Raw genomic sequence first — 18,391 nt, forward strand, 5'->3', positions numbered from 1 at the left:
ATAATCTCAATAAACGAACATAAAATCCCTATCCGCAGATTTATTAACCCAGCAAAAAAAAATTACGATATCAAACGTGTGTCCATCTGTACCAAATCAAACTATTCTCGATGCACTAAAAAATATCAACATGATCCCAGTCTCACATCTAACCCACATAAAAGCTGGTATTAACATCGAGGGATATAAACATATCCTTAGCTTTCGCCGTCAAATGTTCATCAATCAAGAAGACATCACAAATCTACCCGGATCGTTAGTTATCAACTTTAATCAAACTCAGTTTAGAATATTTTTTACTGATGACAGAATTACCTGTTTCTTATGCAAGGCAGTAGGACACACGTCTGCGTCATGTAAAAAACAAACCCCATCTAGCTGCATGCCAGATACAGTATACACATATCACCAATAATTTTCAAACCTCAATCAACATAATTAAAACCAACGATGATCAACCAGTAGAGTTTTTAGAAGATATCCAGCTCCCCGAACTCTCCCTAATAGACGCAACCCCAATACAAAACATCATGGACTGGAATGAGGAAAAACAAGATGAATCTTCGCCTTTACCTTTTCACCTTTACCCAGCACAATCGACGTAACAAATCAAGAAACAATGGAAACATCAACCAATACCAACTTCAAAAGATCACTATCTGATACTAACACACCAAAATCTCCTCTCTCCCCCACAGCACCAGCATCTAAATGTCTCTCAATCAACCCGACAAAAAAAAGCAAAAATCCGCTCTAGAACCAACTCTCTAACCTCGACTGAAGATAACAAATTGGACTCCATGCTAAAGCCAGCAGCTGCATTTTTTGCTAATAGTGAGAACACCTCAGTTACACTGGATCAATCTAAGTATTGTTTTGGAAAACTTTAGAAACCCTAATATTAACATCCACACACCACTATGTAATGAGATTAGTTCTAACATCTCTGAAATGCTAGATTTAGTTGAAAAAATTCGTCCACTAATCACTGATCGTGCAATGAAGTCCTGACTTACTACAACATCTAACCTATTGTTCAAAACTCTCCCCTCAAAATAAACCAAATCAGATCAACAATAACAATTCCATTTCTCTATACTATAAAATATATTCGTAAATAATAATTTTTTTTTTTTATTCTCTTTTAATCAACATGTCTTTAAATATTATACAATGGAACATAAATGGACTAGTTAAAAAACTAAGCAACATCCAAATACTAAACCACAAATATAATCCTATACTTCTCTGTCTTCAAGAAACCAACCTCAGAGATACTTATATTCCATCAGTGAAAAACTATAATCTCTACTACTCAAACCGTATAATATGTGATAGAGCTAGTGGTGGAGTGGCTATGTTTGCTCGTTCTGACTACCCTACTACACAAATACCGATAAAATCCCCTCTCGGAGCAATCGCTATCACTATTCAACTTGAATCCAATATCACTATTTGTAACCTGTACATCCCCAATCAAAAACCACTCTCGTCCTCAGATATAGAAAATTTAATTCAACAACTACCTTACCCTTTCATACTCGAAGTTGACTTCAATAGTCACAGTGAAACCTGGGGATCGGAGAGAACCGACCTCAGAGGTAAAGAAATCAACAATATCCTAGAGAATGAGAATATAGTCCTTCTTAATAATGGAGAACACACTAGACTTAACCCGGCCAACGGCCTTTTTTCAACTATTGATCTTTCACTTTCAAGTCCAACACTAGCTCAGCGAATCTCATGCACAATCCTAGCCGAGATATACAACACTGACCATATCACTATAAAAATGGAACTTAACCTAAACGCATTAAAACTTCACCCTTCAAAATTCCTCCCAAATGGAAAGTCAAAAACCCTAACTGGAGTCTCTTCTCACAATTAATCGAAATTAATTTATCTACGAACCTTCCACCAAGGGACTTCCCAATCGATACAGATGTCACTCACAAACTGAAACAATAATCAATGCTGCCAATTTATCAGCAGGCAAAACCAAAAGTGCAAAAGCAAAACCTAATGTCCCTTGGCGGAGCTCTGAGATAAAAGAAACAATCAAAAACAAAAATAAAGCTCTAAAAACCTTCCAAAACTGGGGAAAACCCGAAGACCATATAAAACTAAAGCAACTAAGGGCGAAGACAAAATATCTTGTTAAAATTAGTATAGAGAAATCATGGAAAACATTTACTTCAAGCATTGCACCCAGAACCGACACAAGTATAATCTGGAGTAAAGTTAGATCCCTGTGTGGACGTAGCAGAGAAAAACACACACACCTAATCATTGAAAATACACTACACACTAAACTAAATGATATGGCCAACCTTCTAGGAGCATCTTTCCAAATCATCTGTTCCGACGACAACTATGATAACACCTTCCTCTCTAACAACATACAAAATAGAATTAGTCAGTATATCTCAAACATTTCTCCCTCGTTATAAGAATAGATACATCTTAACCTTCCAATCTCTCTAAACGAACTAAATCGGTCACTGAACAAATGCTCTAGTTTATCCCCTGGTCCTAACGATATCCCTTACATCTTCTTGCAGAATCTACCACCTTCAGAACTATCTTACATTATCCACATCTACAACAAAATATGGAACTGTGGTAAGTTACCCAACGCTTGGAAACACTCAATAGTGATCCTGATATTAAAACCAGGAAACGACAAATTCAAGTCAAACAGTTACAGACCCATCTCCTTATTGAATACCACGTGCAAACTACTTGAAAATATCATCGATACTAAACTGCGGTGGTTTGTAGAAAAAACAAATTACTTAACTCCTCAACAAAATGGCTTTCGAAAACATAGGAGCACCTGCAACTCTCTACAAGACATCCAAGGAAACATCGAAAAAACTTTTCATAATAAACAAGCATTAGGTCTAGTTTCCCTAGATATAGCCAAAGTCTACGTTACAACCTGGAGACCAGGTATACTTAAAAAAAACTACAGAACATCCTATGCAACGGCAACATTTTATACTACATAAAGGACTTCCTATCGGATAGGACATTCCAAGTTAAAATCAATAACCATCTATCTTCCATCTTCAATCAACAAAACGGTGTTCCCAAAGGCTCTACTATCTCAGTTACACTATTCCTCATCGTCATAAACGACATATGCTAGAATATTAAATTTCCAGTTCAATCCACTCTCTTTGCAGATGACTTAAATATTCTCTGTAGAGGAAAAAACTCAAATTCCATCTAACTAGCATTACAGAATACAATCAACTCATTAACCCTATGGTTCTCTAAAACTGGTTTCTCCTTCTCTGCTTCAAAATCTCGGTACACCTTCTTCGCCAGGCCCATAAAATACAAAAAACTAGACTTAAGTTTAAACAACACCCCGATACCATATTCCAAAATCATAAAGATCCTTGGGATTACCTTTGACAACAAGATCACGTGGCAGGCCTATTTTAAAAAAATCAGAAAAGCAACTCTAATAAAATTGAATATCATAATGTTACTAGCACGTACTTCGTGGGGAGCAAATGGAACCTCTCTAAAACAAATATATAAATCCCTTATTCTCACCAAATTAGAATATGGTGCCTTCCTCCTCTCTAACGTTAAACAGTCTTCACTCAAAATGATAGAAACTATCCACAACTCGGGTCTGAGATTCGCCACAGGCGCATTCCGTTCCAGCCCAATCCCAAGCATTTTGACTATTGCAAACACCCTTCCTCTCGACCTAAAAATACTGCAAAACACCATTATCCAAAAAGCTAGAAGAGCACAAAATAACAACATCCCATACTCGGAAAACATAATAAAACTCAACAATTTTGAATTCAACTGCTCAGAAATACTTAAACACGAACATCCTATCGGTCCTCCATGGGTAATGGAACTACACTTCAACATCGATCTCTCACAACATATCAAACGCGAAACCATGGACAATAGATTTAGAAATCTGGCATATTCAATATTGGAAGACTACCAGGATCACACAAAATTTTATACCGATGGATCTAAAACTGAAACAGGAGTAGGGGCATCGGTATACTACAACAATGTAATAAAAATGATCAAACTCCCTGATTTCTGCTCCATTTTCACAGCTGAAACTCTTGCGATCTCACACGCATTTGAGATAGTTAAACAACAAAAGATAGACCGAGCATTAATACTAAGTGACTCTCTTAGCGCTTTAAACAGCATCTTAAATATAAAACAACCCAACACCATATCCAGAATAATCCAAAATCAGATCTCTCTACTAAATATTAATAATCAAATCATAACGCTGCTATGGATCCCCAGCCACGTTGGAATACCAGGCAACGAGACAGCAGACATCTATGCCAAAAGAGCCATAACTTCTCCTGATGCCATCTCTGTCCAAACATGTTCTCTGAGTGACATCAAGGGCGTCATACAGACCCTGACACTGGAAAAGTGGCAATATCGCGACTTCTTCACAAACTAAACTCAATGAAATTAAACTCTCCATTAACCCATGGCCAACTTACCTTACCAAAAGACGTCATGAAGTAGTAATCAACAGACTAAGAATTGGACATACCTGGCTTACACATCGTCACATCATGAGACGAGAAGACCCAGACCTATGTACAACTTGTGGGGAAGTTTTAACTGTCAAACATATCCTCCTATACTGTCGAAACTACGTAGACACAAGAACCGCCTTAAGTATACCTGAGCATCTATATGAAGCACTTGGATCCGATCATAAAAACACTATCAAAATCATAAAGTTTCTTAAAATAACCAAATTGTATAACCTTATATGACATTTGTATTTGTATTTGTATCTATTTTGTACTTGTATTTTTTTTTCTTTTCGTCATTCTCTCACTTCCAATGCTGTACTTCTATATTTTAACGTTATACCTTTATAAATAATCTACATTGTACTTAATATTCATAATATTATCTAGCACCTAATATAATGTTTACATTGTACAATATGCCAATAATCTTGGTTGTTGCGGCTTTAATAAAAAAAAAAAATTATATCAGTTACTAAATTAGATACTATTGTAACTACCTAGTTAAATTTTCGTTTGAAATTCGATTTGTATACATTAAACTTACAATAAATATATATACGCATATTTTTCTTCAATTGAAAAAAATCATTTTGTCATTCAAAATAGTAAAAACCATAAAAATATTTATTTTTTCGTATAAGAAATTCACAAGTTTTGATTTTATTATATTGTTATTTTAATATTGTTATATGTGATAAATGAAGGTAGCGTAGAAGGGGAACGTGGCAGTATACTCAGCATTTGAGTGAACATTTGTCAGTTGTGCAGGGACTTCCGAGATATCGTTGCCTGTGAAGGATTTTGTGAGTTACTACGACATTTTGTGTTTTTGTTAATTAAAGTAAATGAACTAAGTACTTAATTCCTGCTTTATTAATTTATCTAACAATAGCTTCAGATTCTGGGTTATTATAGAAGAAAGCCATATTACTCAATAACTTAATAACCTAGGACTCTCGTATCTTCCAAAGTTTTAATTAATAATCATTGTAATTACTAAACCAAATAAATCACTAGATATTCTTACAAAACAAAAACCAATAAAATACACGTGTTAATTTATCTCACATGGAATCATTACGTAGGTAATCACACCACACGCGTGATATATGTTTTTGAATGGTACGACATTAAATTTTGCATTATGATAATATATTTGTGTGAGTGAAAGCTTTTTGACTTGAAGAGTTAACCGACAGTTTGACTACTATTCATTTAGTTTCCATGGTTATAATTATTATTGATTTGTATGATTGTATGTTTTTATTTATATACAATTTCCTAAGTGTCGTGGGTTCTATTTGTTATTTATAATGTATTGTTCAAAGTTCAAAGTTCAATATTAATCTGTATCTATATCTGTTGTTTTATTAATTTATATTTTCTCACATGCCGTCACTACATCATACAACGCCGAGTGGCCGTCACGCAAAGTACGGACGACAATATCGGTTGGTCAATGAATACGTGTTGCTGTTGATAGTCTTGTTTCAATTATTGATCTTTGGTGGTACCGAAAGTCCGGACTCGCAAGGAACCGTCCTAGCTCACGGACGTCAATCGGAAGACGTGGACGTACGCCGATCGTATGGAACTCCAGATCCGTAAGTCGATCGGGATGCTGATTCCCCGTACGAATTTCAGCGACGGTGAGAGATTTCTGGAATACTTCAATGTGATCAAAGGCCAAGCGAAGAAAATCGTGTCGTCTGTGGCCAAGAAACGCGCTATGATCTTAGTCGTGGACGTTTTGGGAGGGTACCTACACACCGAGCTGTTGCCACGTGTCAAACAGCAGTACTACGCGGGCCGGGCCACATACTCGACGGTCAAACGGCTACACGACCTTGATAAAACCATCAAGTTAGTGTTTTTTTCGTTGTTAGTCGTTACAAGACAGTGTTAGTAAAAATGTAAATATATTTAAATGTTTAAACCTCGAGTAATTTGCAAAAGGATGACTACACCATTAAGAGTAGGTACTGCCTACAGGACAACGTGAATAGGTAAAACGGGTATAACACGATTGCGAACGTTTTACCTTTTTTATAACACGATTACGAACGAATGTCCCTACTTATCGATGAATTTGTTTTTTTAGCCGATAACCAAATGATTGCAAACGGTTTTTTAGGCTACTTTGCCAAGTTTGCGACAGTACAACATGTATAGGTAAAACAACCACGAACCTCATGATCAACCACTTGAACAACTTAACGTAGTATAATAATGTATCGCGTATCGTACTGTTTACATCCGATCTCGTTAGTCATTACGTGAATTACGACTATTATAGGAATCCCGAACTCATACGTGTACAACTATAACTCGCATCCATTAATTAAGCGTACTTAATTAATTTGTGTAAACCTGCTTCACAAAATTAAATACTATTCATTTGGTACGGTTATTAATTTATTATCGTATAATCTAATAACCGTCTCGCAGTGTATACTTATACTTTTAAATGATTTTAATTGTTTTTATTATGGCTATAACAGAATAAAATATTACCGTGCTTAACAGACACATTTTGGGCACGGATGGCCGAGGTTGGGCGAAACCGATAATGAGCGATCAGCAGTCCGACGAGGACGGGTCGTCAATGACGTGGCGAGTATCCGAACGCTTGCCAAGATCAACGGTTCGGCCCAGTGACGATGACTTGTCGGCGGGGACGAGTTGCGGTGGCGTGGACGTGAGCCGTTATGGTTTGCTGCGGCAAGTGCGGCCGACAAAAACGGCAGCCGGCCCCGTGGACGTCGAGGACGCGTACACCGACCCCGTACCGCTTTTCGACAACGACACGCGACCGAATTCGCTGGTGGTGCCATGGCGCCAGGGGAAGTCGGTGCTGTACGGCGTCCGAAACCCGGGTTGCCATCAGACGCTATTCGACTACCTCACGACGGCCACGGCGGCCAACATGCGCTCCCGCAGGGCCACACTGCGCCGGTGGCTGGATGAGGACGTTCTGCCGCTCGTGACGGCACGGGCCACGGAACGGTGGTATCCAGCACTGTGGGGCGTCACGCTGGCGACCAGACGTCTAAAAGAAGTGGACGTCACCCGTAGTCGTATCGGTACTCGGGGCCACAGCCAGTTGGACTGCGATTGGACGACCACGGAGGTTCCCAGCCACAATTTCTACGCGGCCATTGTTCTGATGTCCACGTCCGTATGCTGGTCGGCGGCCCTGTACATCGCTAAAGGTGGAAAATATTTCAATTTCCACCGCGTACCATAACCTTTGTGCGACCTAACCAACACGAACAGGCCACGTGCGCGGCCCGAGCTGTCACGAGCGGCAGAACGGCCTCGTCCACTGCCACAATGTCGCCCTATGATAGCGTATGTCGGCCGCCGTGCAGAGGTACCTAGTCGAACAGTGTCTGATGTTAACTGGAGTCTCAGGCGCCGTACATTAACCACTTTACCTGGTGCCTTGGTTCCACTAACGAAATGCGGGCATGTCGTTTTCGAAAAACGGGATCGGTGTACACGCCCACGGCGTTTGATTTTTATCAATTTAGTTTATTTAATGAATATATTCAACAAATACTGTATTTAATTTGAAATAAATTGTAAATATTGCTTAGAATCAATCACAACTTGTAATATAAAAAAGAACATAATATATATTATTGAACGAACCTTCAAAAACATTTTGAGTTCGCTATATTCGACGAGGATGAGTATTTACGACTTCCAACACTAAAAATTATAATTCTTGTAAAATCATCATTTGTTCAAATTTTTGAATAGCCATAACTTAAATTCGGGCTTACGGTATAGTAAGTGAAAAATCTATTTGAATAAATAACGAAATATCAAATTATAAGAGGTGATTTAAATTTAAAAACTTGCAATTTTAATTACCTAACAATTGTTGTTTGGTGGGCATAACCGTATAGGTACCTACTTTTTGATAAAATTAATAAAATTAGATAATGATAATATCTAAATTTTGTAATACGACTTACGAACAATCTACTCGTATGGTGAATGAGTAACCATAAAGAGCTACGAATAATTACGCACACGCATTATGCTATACCAATTCAAGAATATGGTTTTTTAATATACTACATAAAAATGGCGTACACTTTAGTCGTTCACTTCTTTTAGTTCTTATGTTACATTCGCGAATAGTCCACCTTAGGTCTATCCTAGCCACTATTGTACCGCCCTTAGAGTCAGGGCCGTATTTAGGAATTTTACACGAAGGGGCAACAAAAAAAAAGCGGGTAAGTCGTGGATGTTGCTCTGCTGTACAGTAGTTTACAAGTGGGTTACTGTAATGGATGGAATTAAATTTGAATCCAATGATATTATATCATTGTATACGAAAAACAATTCTGAGCGAAGATGGTTTATCTGTCTAGGATATATTATAGATTATGAAAAAATTTTCAAATCTTAGATTTAAAATAAAATTATTTATGAATTTCTAGCATAAAATAATTTATGAATTTTCGTGATTTTTACGTATGTTGTCAAAATTCAAACTTTGAATCCTTGTAAAAAAAAAAAATGTGACTATGAATTTATTTTATTTTTCAACTGCTATTGTTAAAATGTGTTAAAAGCCTTGTATTAAATTTTCAAGCTTCTCTACCGGACAAATAAATTTTCATCGATATTTATTGAAAAAAAAACTAAAAAAGTTGAAAAATTAAAATCTCAGTAAACAGCTCAAAACAAATCTAAATATTTTGAAAATTTTATCAAATATAGAAAATGATAAACATTCAGTGAAAATTTCAAGTATCTACGATCATTTGTTTTAGAGTTACACCAAAATAAGAAAATCGCTAAATGTGAAATCCAGTGAAAATCCAATGTTGTAAAAATTTCAATTTCAAATACTCATAAAAATTTAATTTGAATTTCCGGTAGACATTTTTTTTTTTATGATAAAGATTGACAAACTTATTACAAATCTTGTATTAAATTTTCAAATCTTAGATTTAAAAAGAAAATTTTTTATGAATTTCTAGCATAAAAAATTTTACATATTTTCGTGATTTTTACATAATATGTTGTCAACATTCAAACTTTGAACGCTTATAAAAAAAAAATTGTGACTATGAATTTGTTTTATTTTTCAACTGCTATTGTAACAATATGTTTAAAACCTTGTATTACAATTTCAAGATCTTCTACCCATAAAATAAAATTTTACCAATATTAATTTTAAAAAAACTAATAATAATTATAGAAAATTGCATATACGCGCAGTTATCACATAACAATATTGTTCCCCCATATCACGAGTCGCGAACTCTGAACCTTTTTTATATACCTTTTGTACCTCGCCGTATTATATAATGTTATACCAATTATTTAATTCTTTTGTTTGTTATATTATCGTATTTTTACTTGTACTGTTTCACAGCTGTTGTGAATTCTTTTTATGCTTTCCCCTCGAGCCGTCGGCTTCGAGGCCAACGGCGATGGAGAGTAACGTTTTCTTTGCTCACGACGTTTAACTCATACACACGCCGTTCGGTCGAGCATCTTTTCCGTACCAAAATTACGAGTTAACGCGCTCCCCTCGTGACGATACTCATGCGTCGTCTCTCATAGTGCCCGTAAATTTTATATAATTTGCTCTAAGAGACTTGTCGAGTCTTTTATTTTGTTTACTTTTTCTTACGTCGAGAATAAAAGCCAATCGGCGCTACCGCCGCTACCTTAAACAATAAAAGTTGTGTTATTTTTTCCTTCCTAAGGAGTTGAATAGTTGTCGTGCTCTTTTAGACGCGCCGACACTACAACGGTAAGGATACTGTTTGCGCCGGGAACGTTACAACAGTAGAACGTGAGCCCGGTCACCTTGCGCACTCCGCTACGCCTATAGTATATTGATATCTGTCGCACCGACCGACCTGTGTTTTTGTGTGTATATATGTTTTAGCACTCAACAGAAATTGGACAGGTTCGCCGAGCAAGACCTGTGAGTACTAGTGTGCAGGTGGTGTGTGTAGGTGGTGTATATGTGTGGGTGTGTAAAGACAGGTAAACAAATAATATAAAATGGTAACACAGTTTTTCGTAATAGTTGCTGTTGCTGTATAATACACAATAATAATGATAATAACACAAATATATTATAAAATCACAGCAACACAAATGTATAAAAATATAATATAATAAATAAATCAAGCTCTTATGGCTATAACAGTATATAATATAGTACCTACAGCCCTTCTGGGCTTCTGGCCCAACAATGTATAATAATATCAATTCATTAACTATACATAATTTACCTGTCTGGCTCAATAAATAAATAAATATAACTCACAGTTTACCGGTGGTGCTCTGCTGGCCAGCCGGTACCTAGCCTAAATAAATACAAGGGTAAACGGAGGCACACAAGTTGGCAATTGAGCCAGGGCCGCATTATACTAGGTGCAAATGGAGCATTTGCTCCAGGCGGCAAAATTTGCACTACCAGTCTAATAAATAATAAATTACAATATGTTAAAATATTTTTTTACTATGGATATTTTTAAAAATAATTTGTAAATTAAAATTGAAAATGATGCTAAATTATTTTTATTTCTCAATTTTGAATTCTACTTATAATGGAATCAAATGTGAATAATTGTCGTTACAATAATTATTGTCATTCGTCGACTATCCTAATTCTTAAATTAAGTATTGAAAATTGGATTCGAATATCGTACGGTAGATAAGATAACACATACATTAGAACGGAACCCGCATGTTGACGTTAAGTAACGTATATACGATGTCTTATCGATTTCGATTACAATAATTCATAGAAGTAGCCTATCGGCTATAACTTATATAGGTATAAGCATTGATTAAATATTATATAATTGTATTTTTGATCGAATATCTACAATTTGTGTTTAATATCAAATCTCAATATCTGCAGTCGCTTTAGTTGTGTAGACGTGTAGTGTTTCATGCGCAGTTGACGAGTTCAAACCTTTAAAGTTTTAAACTAATATTTTATTAATGTGATTTGTCAGTCAGTTGTATAGTTACGAAGTGTCGAAGTAGTACTAGTAATAATGAAAAGAATAAGACTGAGTGGTTCGAAATATCAAAAAATAGCATTAGAAAAAAAGTTGAAAGAAGAAAAAGTTATTGCAAAAACGGCAAAATTAGATAGTTTTTTTAAAAAGGTAAATTTTTGAAATATTACATAAAATATGTCTTTGTATTACACTGTAACCGATAAGTAGGATTTTAGTAAGTACATAACTTGACGTTACGTAAAATCATGTTGGTATTTTATTTTATACAAATTATAAACCATCTTTGGTTGTTACGTTCGAATTTATTTAGAACATTTTTTTTAATATTCCATTATTTCCATTAGATAGTAATGATATATTTTGTGATACAATTGAATATTTTTTGTTTAATTTTGGTTTTATTGAATTCAGTGGCGGTTTTGGGATTCAATTTTGACTGAGGCGACTAAATATTAACATACATATATACAACAATTATATACATTTACATATATATATATATATTATATATATATTATATATATATATATATAATAAAAACACAAACTTATAATACATTAAACAAATTGACATGTTGAAAAGATTAGAAAGTGATTAGTAGAATAGGTAGTAGAGATAGCAGATAGACGACAATACAAGCACAGACTATGATTAAACAATTCGATACGAATAGGGGAGATTAGTGTGACGTCACAATCTATAATGATAACGCGTCTGGTTCCAAACAAACTGTTATCACGGTTCATTCCATAAGAAACGCATTGACCGTTTATTTTTTTTGATTCTTTTGGTTTTTAACCCTTTAAAAATTGATTTCTTATTTTTTAAACTGGCTTTATTTTTATTTTTTTTTTTAGCTATTTTTTCTATTTTATTTTGGTCTAATTTAAATAAATTAGAAATAAATTCTTTTTTACTGATAGCACATTCAAATTCTTTAGAAAATAGTATAGACTCTAATGGTGGTAAATTTACAATATCATTTAAATGGTTAATAGGTTCTGGTTTCAGTAACCAAGAAAATCCTACTATATGGTTACTTAGTTTAAGCTTTTCAAAACATAGTTTTTTTAAATCGCAGTTAGTACTTTTAATTATAGAGAAATTATCTGGGTAGAGATCATCGATAGATTTAACAATATCATCATCAACTTTTCTTTTCTTTTTCCAAGAGCATTCAGAGTCAGTTACCGATATATGTTTATGGGCATGTAATAATAAAGCCATCATATGGCTACATTTAGTTTGTCCTACTGCACATGAGCATTTAGCATATTCTACAGAATTATTCTTTATACAAATCTGAAATATTAAGAAAGAAAAATCTTGTAAATGTGTAATATAATTTATAATTTTGTAAAATAATAGAGGCACAACTAGAGATGTTTGATCAATCTTAAAAAGTTATATACCTAGTTATTTTTACATTAGTAATTGCACAACCTCAATGAAATCTAAATCAATTAATAAAAACTAAGTTCACCTCAACATCATTTAATTTATTTTTCATGCTAGAATGCACATTTCCTTTTAAAATTCCCAAAACATAATTGCAACTGTGGACATTTCCACTTTCAAAATGGTTTTCGCCTTTAGCAATAATCTTAGAATCACTAATAAATTCAATTATCTTATGAATTTTTATTATTGATGCCATGTTTTAAAGTAACTAGAAAATATAAGTAGGTACATTGTAAAGATTTTATGTTATTTGTGTTAAAAATTAAATATAAACAAATTCTAACACTAAACAGCAAATAAATAAGTAAAATTTAATTTTTTTTTTATGCTAAATAATCAATAATTTGAACACTACTGAACATATAATAATATAATGTATACCAATTAAATATTATTATATGCTATATCTAACTTTTGACCAAGCATGTCAAACATTAAGAATAAACTGGGCCAAGAATATTGAACAGAAAACTATGCAAATCAATTGAAAAACGAACAGAGTCCGCTCAGCGTTTGACATGCTTGCTTTAGGATATAAGTTTTAAATATAAAAGTGAATCTACCTACATAAATATTGGTTAAATATATATATTTTAATATGCATACAATACTATAAAATCAGTTTTATAACTAAGAAAGCAATTTTAAATGATGAAAAAACCAAAAGAATTAAAAAAAATAAACGGTCAATGCATTTCTTATGGAATGAACCGTGATAACAGTTTGTTTGGAACCAGACGCGTTATCATTATAGATTGTGACGTAACGACTAATCTCCCCTATAGAAGATAACTGCAGTGTTGTAATTGTACGTCGCGCGTCGTTTAGCTGATTTTTACGCAGTGTCACCAACACTGATGATAATTCAATAATTATTGTGTACTTTTTCGGCCGAGCCAATGTTTACATGCCGCCTCAATCGTCGCCTATGAAGTGCATGTGCTATGCGTACGGCTCGTGTGCGTGCGGGATCGTATTATTCAGTAATATTAAATACAACTACACGTGAGAGGCACCGTCAGCGGTCGCTCTTACGGGTACGGTTGGAAGATTACGAGACCACAGTCGACACCGGGCGGCGGGCAACAAAATCGCGTATAATTTTAGCCTGAAACAACCTGTGCCCCGTGCTCCGCGTAGTCCTTACACCCGTATAAACTGATACCATATTATTAATTACTATTAACTACAGAATGATGTTTGTATTAAAATCTAATATTCTGTTTTGACATTTTTCTATGACAAAATTCAGAACATTAATAATATATTATACAAATGAAAAAAATATATACTATGTCTAATATGTTTAAAAAACATATTCCTCTTACTAAATTTTTAAGTGAGGCACCGCCTCACTTGCCTCACCCCCAAAACCGCCACTGATTGAATTCAATTTTGTTGTTCGACGTCACAGTTTTATTCTTTGGTTTTAGGATTCATATTCAAGTGTTCAAAACGACGAAGTTGTAGAAAAACTCAACAATTACGAACTTAATTCTAGTAGTCTATCTATTATTGATTCATTAGCTGAAACTAATAATTTTGATAATATGTCGGGCATATACAATGGGCTGCAAGCGCGTATAAAACGTACATCTAAACAAGCATTGTACGTTCCATGTGCAGCTCATTCGTTAAACTTGGTAGGCCAAAATGCTGCTGAAGCTACTAGTGAGGGGACACGTTTTTTTTACAATACACAAATGATATATAATTTCTTTTCTGGTTCAACGAGTCGTTGGGAAACTTTAGAAAAATGTCTTGATAAAACTCCAGATTCATTAACAATAAAAAATTTATGTAAAACGAGGTGGTCTTCAAGATATGATGTTTGTAAATCCCTTAATGAAGGATACAAAGAAATACTACAGTCGTTAGAAAAAATATATTTAGATAAAAACCAGAGACCAGCCATATGTCATGAAGCACGTTCAATTCATAAAAAAATTAATAGTTTGGAATTTTCATTTTTATTATCTATGTGGAGTCCAATTTTAAAACGTTTTTATGCTACGTCAAAGACATTACAATCGGAAAATATTGATTTATCAATAGTTATTTCTCTATATCGTTCATTGAAAGATTATATTGAAAATATGAGAAGTTCATTTCATACATTTTTAGAAGAGGCCCAAATTCGATGCGGCAGTGAATTATTTTCATGGGAAACATCCAGAACCAAAAAAAAATCAACGTTTCATATCGATGATTTGAGCTCAGATGAAATTAATTTCACCGGAAATGAAAAAATGAAAATTGAAACTTTTTTGGTGATAATTGACACAATTGTTTTTCAATTAAATAAAAGAATGGAAGTTTATATTGAAATCAATAATAGATTTGGATTTCTATTAAACTTAGAAAATGAGACATTGGAAAGTATTCGAATACAAGGTAAAAATCTTGTTGAACTGTATCATTTAGATATAGAAACAGATTTTGAAGAAGAATTAATACAATTCAAGAGCATTGTTAAAGATTTTCCCACAGAATGTAAATTATCATTTGCTGCATTACATAAAACATTAATTACATCTTCTTTAGAAACATCGTTTCCAAATATAGAGATTATTTTAAGAATTATTTGTACTCTTCCTTCTTCAAATGCAAGTGGTGAAAGATCTTTTTCTGTTTTAAAACGTGTAAAAAATTATTTGCGATCATCTCTTATACATGAAAAAATGTCAAACTTGTCGATATTGTGCATGGAATCAGATTTGGTGAAAAACATGAAGTGGGAAGAACTGATTCATCAATTTGCCACAATGAAATCCAGAAAAAAAGATATTTAAATTCAGAATTATTTTATTTTAACTATTTACCATAAATATGAAATATAAAATATTTTGATATAAATACTTAGATAATAAATAAATAAATACTTACATATTACTTCATGTTTTTTTATGGTTTTTTTGGTGGTGGTGGAGGGGGTGGTGGCTGGAGGAGCGGCAAAAAATGTTTGCTCCATGGCGGCATTGGGCCTTAATCCAGCCCTGAATTGAGCCAATTACAAAAAATAGAAGGTGGACTAATCGCCCACACATTATTTAATATGATGTGTCGATTAGCGACACATGATACACAATATAAAAAGTAAATGGCGATTCGCGCCTCAGAGGTATAATAAATAAATGGCGATTAGCGCCGCACAATTATAATAAAAAATATTTTACGCACACCGATGCTAACAATTTATGATACAATATTTAAGTGTCGATTCGCGACGTAATATAGAGGTTGGCGATTCGCGCCCACGCAATTATAAAAAAGTGGCGATTAGCGCCCGCACAACAATAAAGGTGTCGATTCGCGACTTAGAATTAAAATATTTTTGTGCACGCCGCTGTTGACTGGACAACGTATGGTACATAGACTAAAAAGTCACGACGGCCGTGTTAATTAAGTCGGCACAGGTGAACCGGCGGCGACCGAAAACGCGTTTATTACTTAATCTACATATTACATAATAACTCATCACAATCACGTAATTAATACAAAAATAAAAACAATATAATAATGTGCGTGTGTGTGTGGGTTTGAGCGACGGTCGGTTTGGACGGACTCTTACGACACTACCGCCGGCGCGAACAGATACCTTATAGGTACTCAAAAATGTGGCTGCCATCTTCCCGTTGACTAAACAGTGTAACCATATAAGAAAAACCTTGAGAAAAGCAAATTGTTAAATACAATTTTTTTCAAAAATGTATAGATCCAACTCTAGTTTTATTCAAATTACTTACTAATTGATTAAAATTCTTAAGTGGAAAAAATATACTTTTTATTAAATAAAATATATATTATATATCAGTTTCTATGAATGGTACTCGTTGAAATATGATAAAGCGGAAAAACTAGACGAACCCAGACCATCAATGGATAATCGTTTATATTTAAAATTATTTATATACATCAAGTTTATAATATTAACAACTGCCATTAAATAAAAATAACTATAAAATATCTATAGATAATCGAATGATGGCCCGGGCGAAGACCGGGTAACCCCAGCTAGTAACGAATAAATTTTGTAATATTATCTGTGCATGGTATAATTTAAATTACCTACAATGACAATTAAAATCTATTTATTCCATAAGCATTTATAATTGATGTTTCACTTCTAATAAACAATTCGAAACCAAGTTGTATGCAATCAATTTACGTGTTGTATTTTACTCAAACCTATTTTTTGGTTAAATACCTACAGAACCTATGGCCTATTTATATGTGCACTACGAATGTACAAGTGTGCACTGTGCTCTATGGTCTACAAAACAAAATTACAAAATATGTCAGCCACTAGAAAATATGAGTATTTCCTGAATTTTGTAGTTTAATTTGATTGCATTGTTAAATTATTATACAAATATGTAATACATTGCTTTTTCATTTCACTTCTAATATTACAATTAATAATAGAGCCTGGTTAAATATACCTATAATTTACTGTATATTAAAATGTACATAAAACATTTAAAATTACAAATGTTGGTAGTAAATCACAAAATAACACTTGTGCTTAAAAATATTTTCCTAATAGTTCTTCACATATAAACATTTGGTCCTAGTGTTAATATTAGATATAATGTAATAATTAAATTTAATGAGTATAATACAATGGATTATGTCATAATGCATTTTAAACTACGTATATAATGACAATTAAAATTCGTTTATTCGATGAGCTTTTAAAATCGGACCCATTTCTAAACCCCCCCCCCCCCCCCACTGATTCGGAATTTTGAACTTCTGTTTGCGCAGATCGTTTGTGCACGATGTCGGGTAATTTTTGCATAACAAGTGTGCCAGAAAGGATGTACAACTATAAGTGTTGGAAAAGATAACCTATATTTTTATCTAGATTAAAGAAAAAGTTAAAAGATAATTCTTTAAAAGTTTAAAATAGTATATAAATATAACGTATGGTTGTACTAGAGTAGTAGAGTTTGTATTAAAAAATTTTTTTAATGTATTGTAAAATACAATATATAAATGTATATAAAATTTCATTCTTAAAATATTGACGTAAACAACTAATTTACTTGATATTATAATATAATGTATAAGAGATTATAGCATATTTTATAGAGAACAGGGACTCGTTATTACAAAACGTATAATTATTGTTATTTGTTACGTATATCATTTTCCCTCGAAATAACAATTACCTAATAAATAATTAACATACAATCAGATGCTAAACTGTCGCTTCTAAATTATTGTTCTATGTTTACACTACACATACCTAGTTACTAAAGTTACTAGTTATTAATAAATTATAATAATATTTGCATTTACAAAAATCCGTCTGGTTCAACCAGGGGCGTAGATATGATTTTTTTTCTGGTTGTGGGGGGG

At 33.6% G+C, this 18,391-nt stretch overlaps 1 protein-coding gene and 1 pseudogene across 1 annotated transcript; both read left to right on the plus strand.

Annotated features, from left to right (window-relative positions):
* The first annotated feature begins 3,622 nt into the window (after window positions 1-3,622).
* On the plus strand, window positions 3,623-4,468 carry LOC149058031 (uncharacterized). Its single transcript, XM_089218287.1, has one exon. It carries the CDS (start codon window positions 3,623-3,625, stop codon window positions 4,466-4,468), a length of 846 nt encoding a protein of 281 aa, XP_089074413.1.
* A 1,474-nt stretch (window positions 4,469-5,942) lies between these two features.
* On the plus strand, window positions 5,943-7,800 carry LOC149058032 (uncharacterized; annotated as a pseudogene).
* The last annotated feature ends 10,591 nt before the right edge of the window (window positions 7,801-18,391 follow it).

This window comes from Diuraphis noxia, unplaced genomic scaffold (genome assembly GCF_037042655.1).
Source record: "Diuraphis noxia isolate RWA-SAM2 unplaced genomic scaffold, SU_Dnox_SAM2 contig0002, whole genome shotgun sequence".
In the NCBI taxonomy this organism is placed as follows: Eukaryota; Metazoa; Arthropoda; class Insecta; order Hemiptera; family Aphididae; genus Diuraphis; species Diuraphis noxia.

Excerpts from the sequence above, each read along its gene's own strand:
- LOC149058031 (XM_089218287.1), top strand. The coding sequence starts at position 3,623 with ATGATAGAAACTATCCACAACTCGGGTCTGAGATTCGCCACAGGCGCA.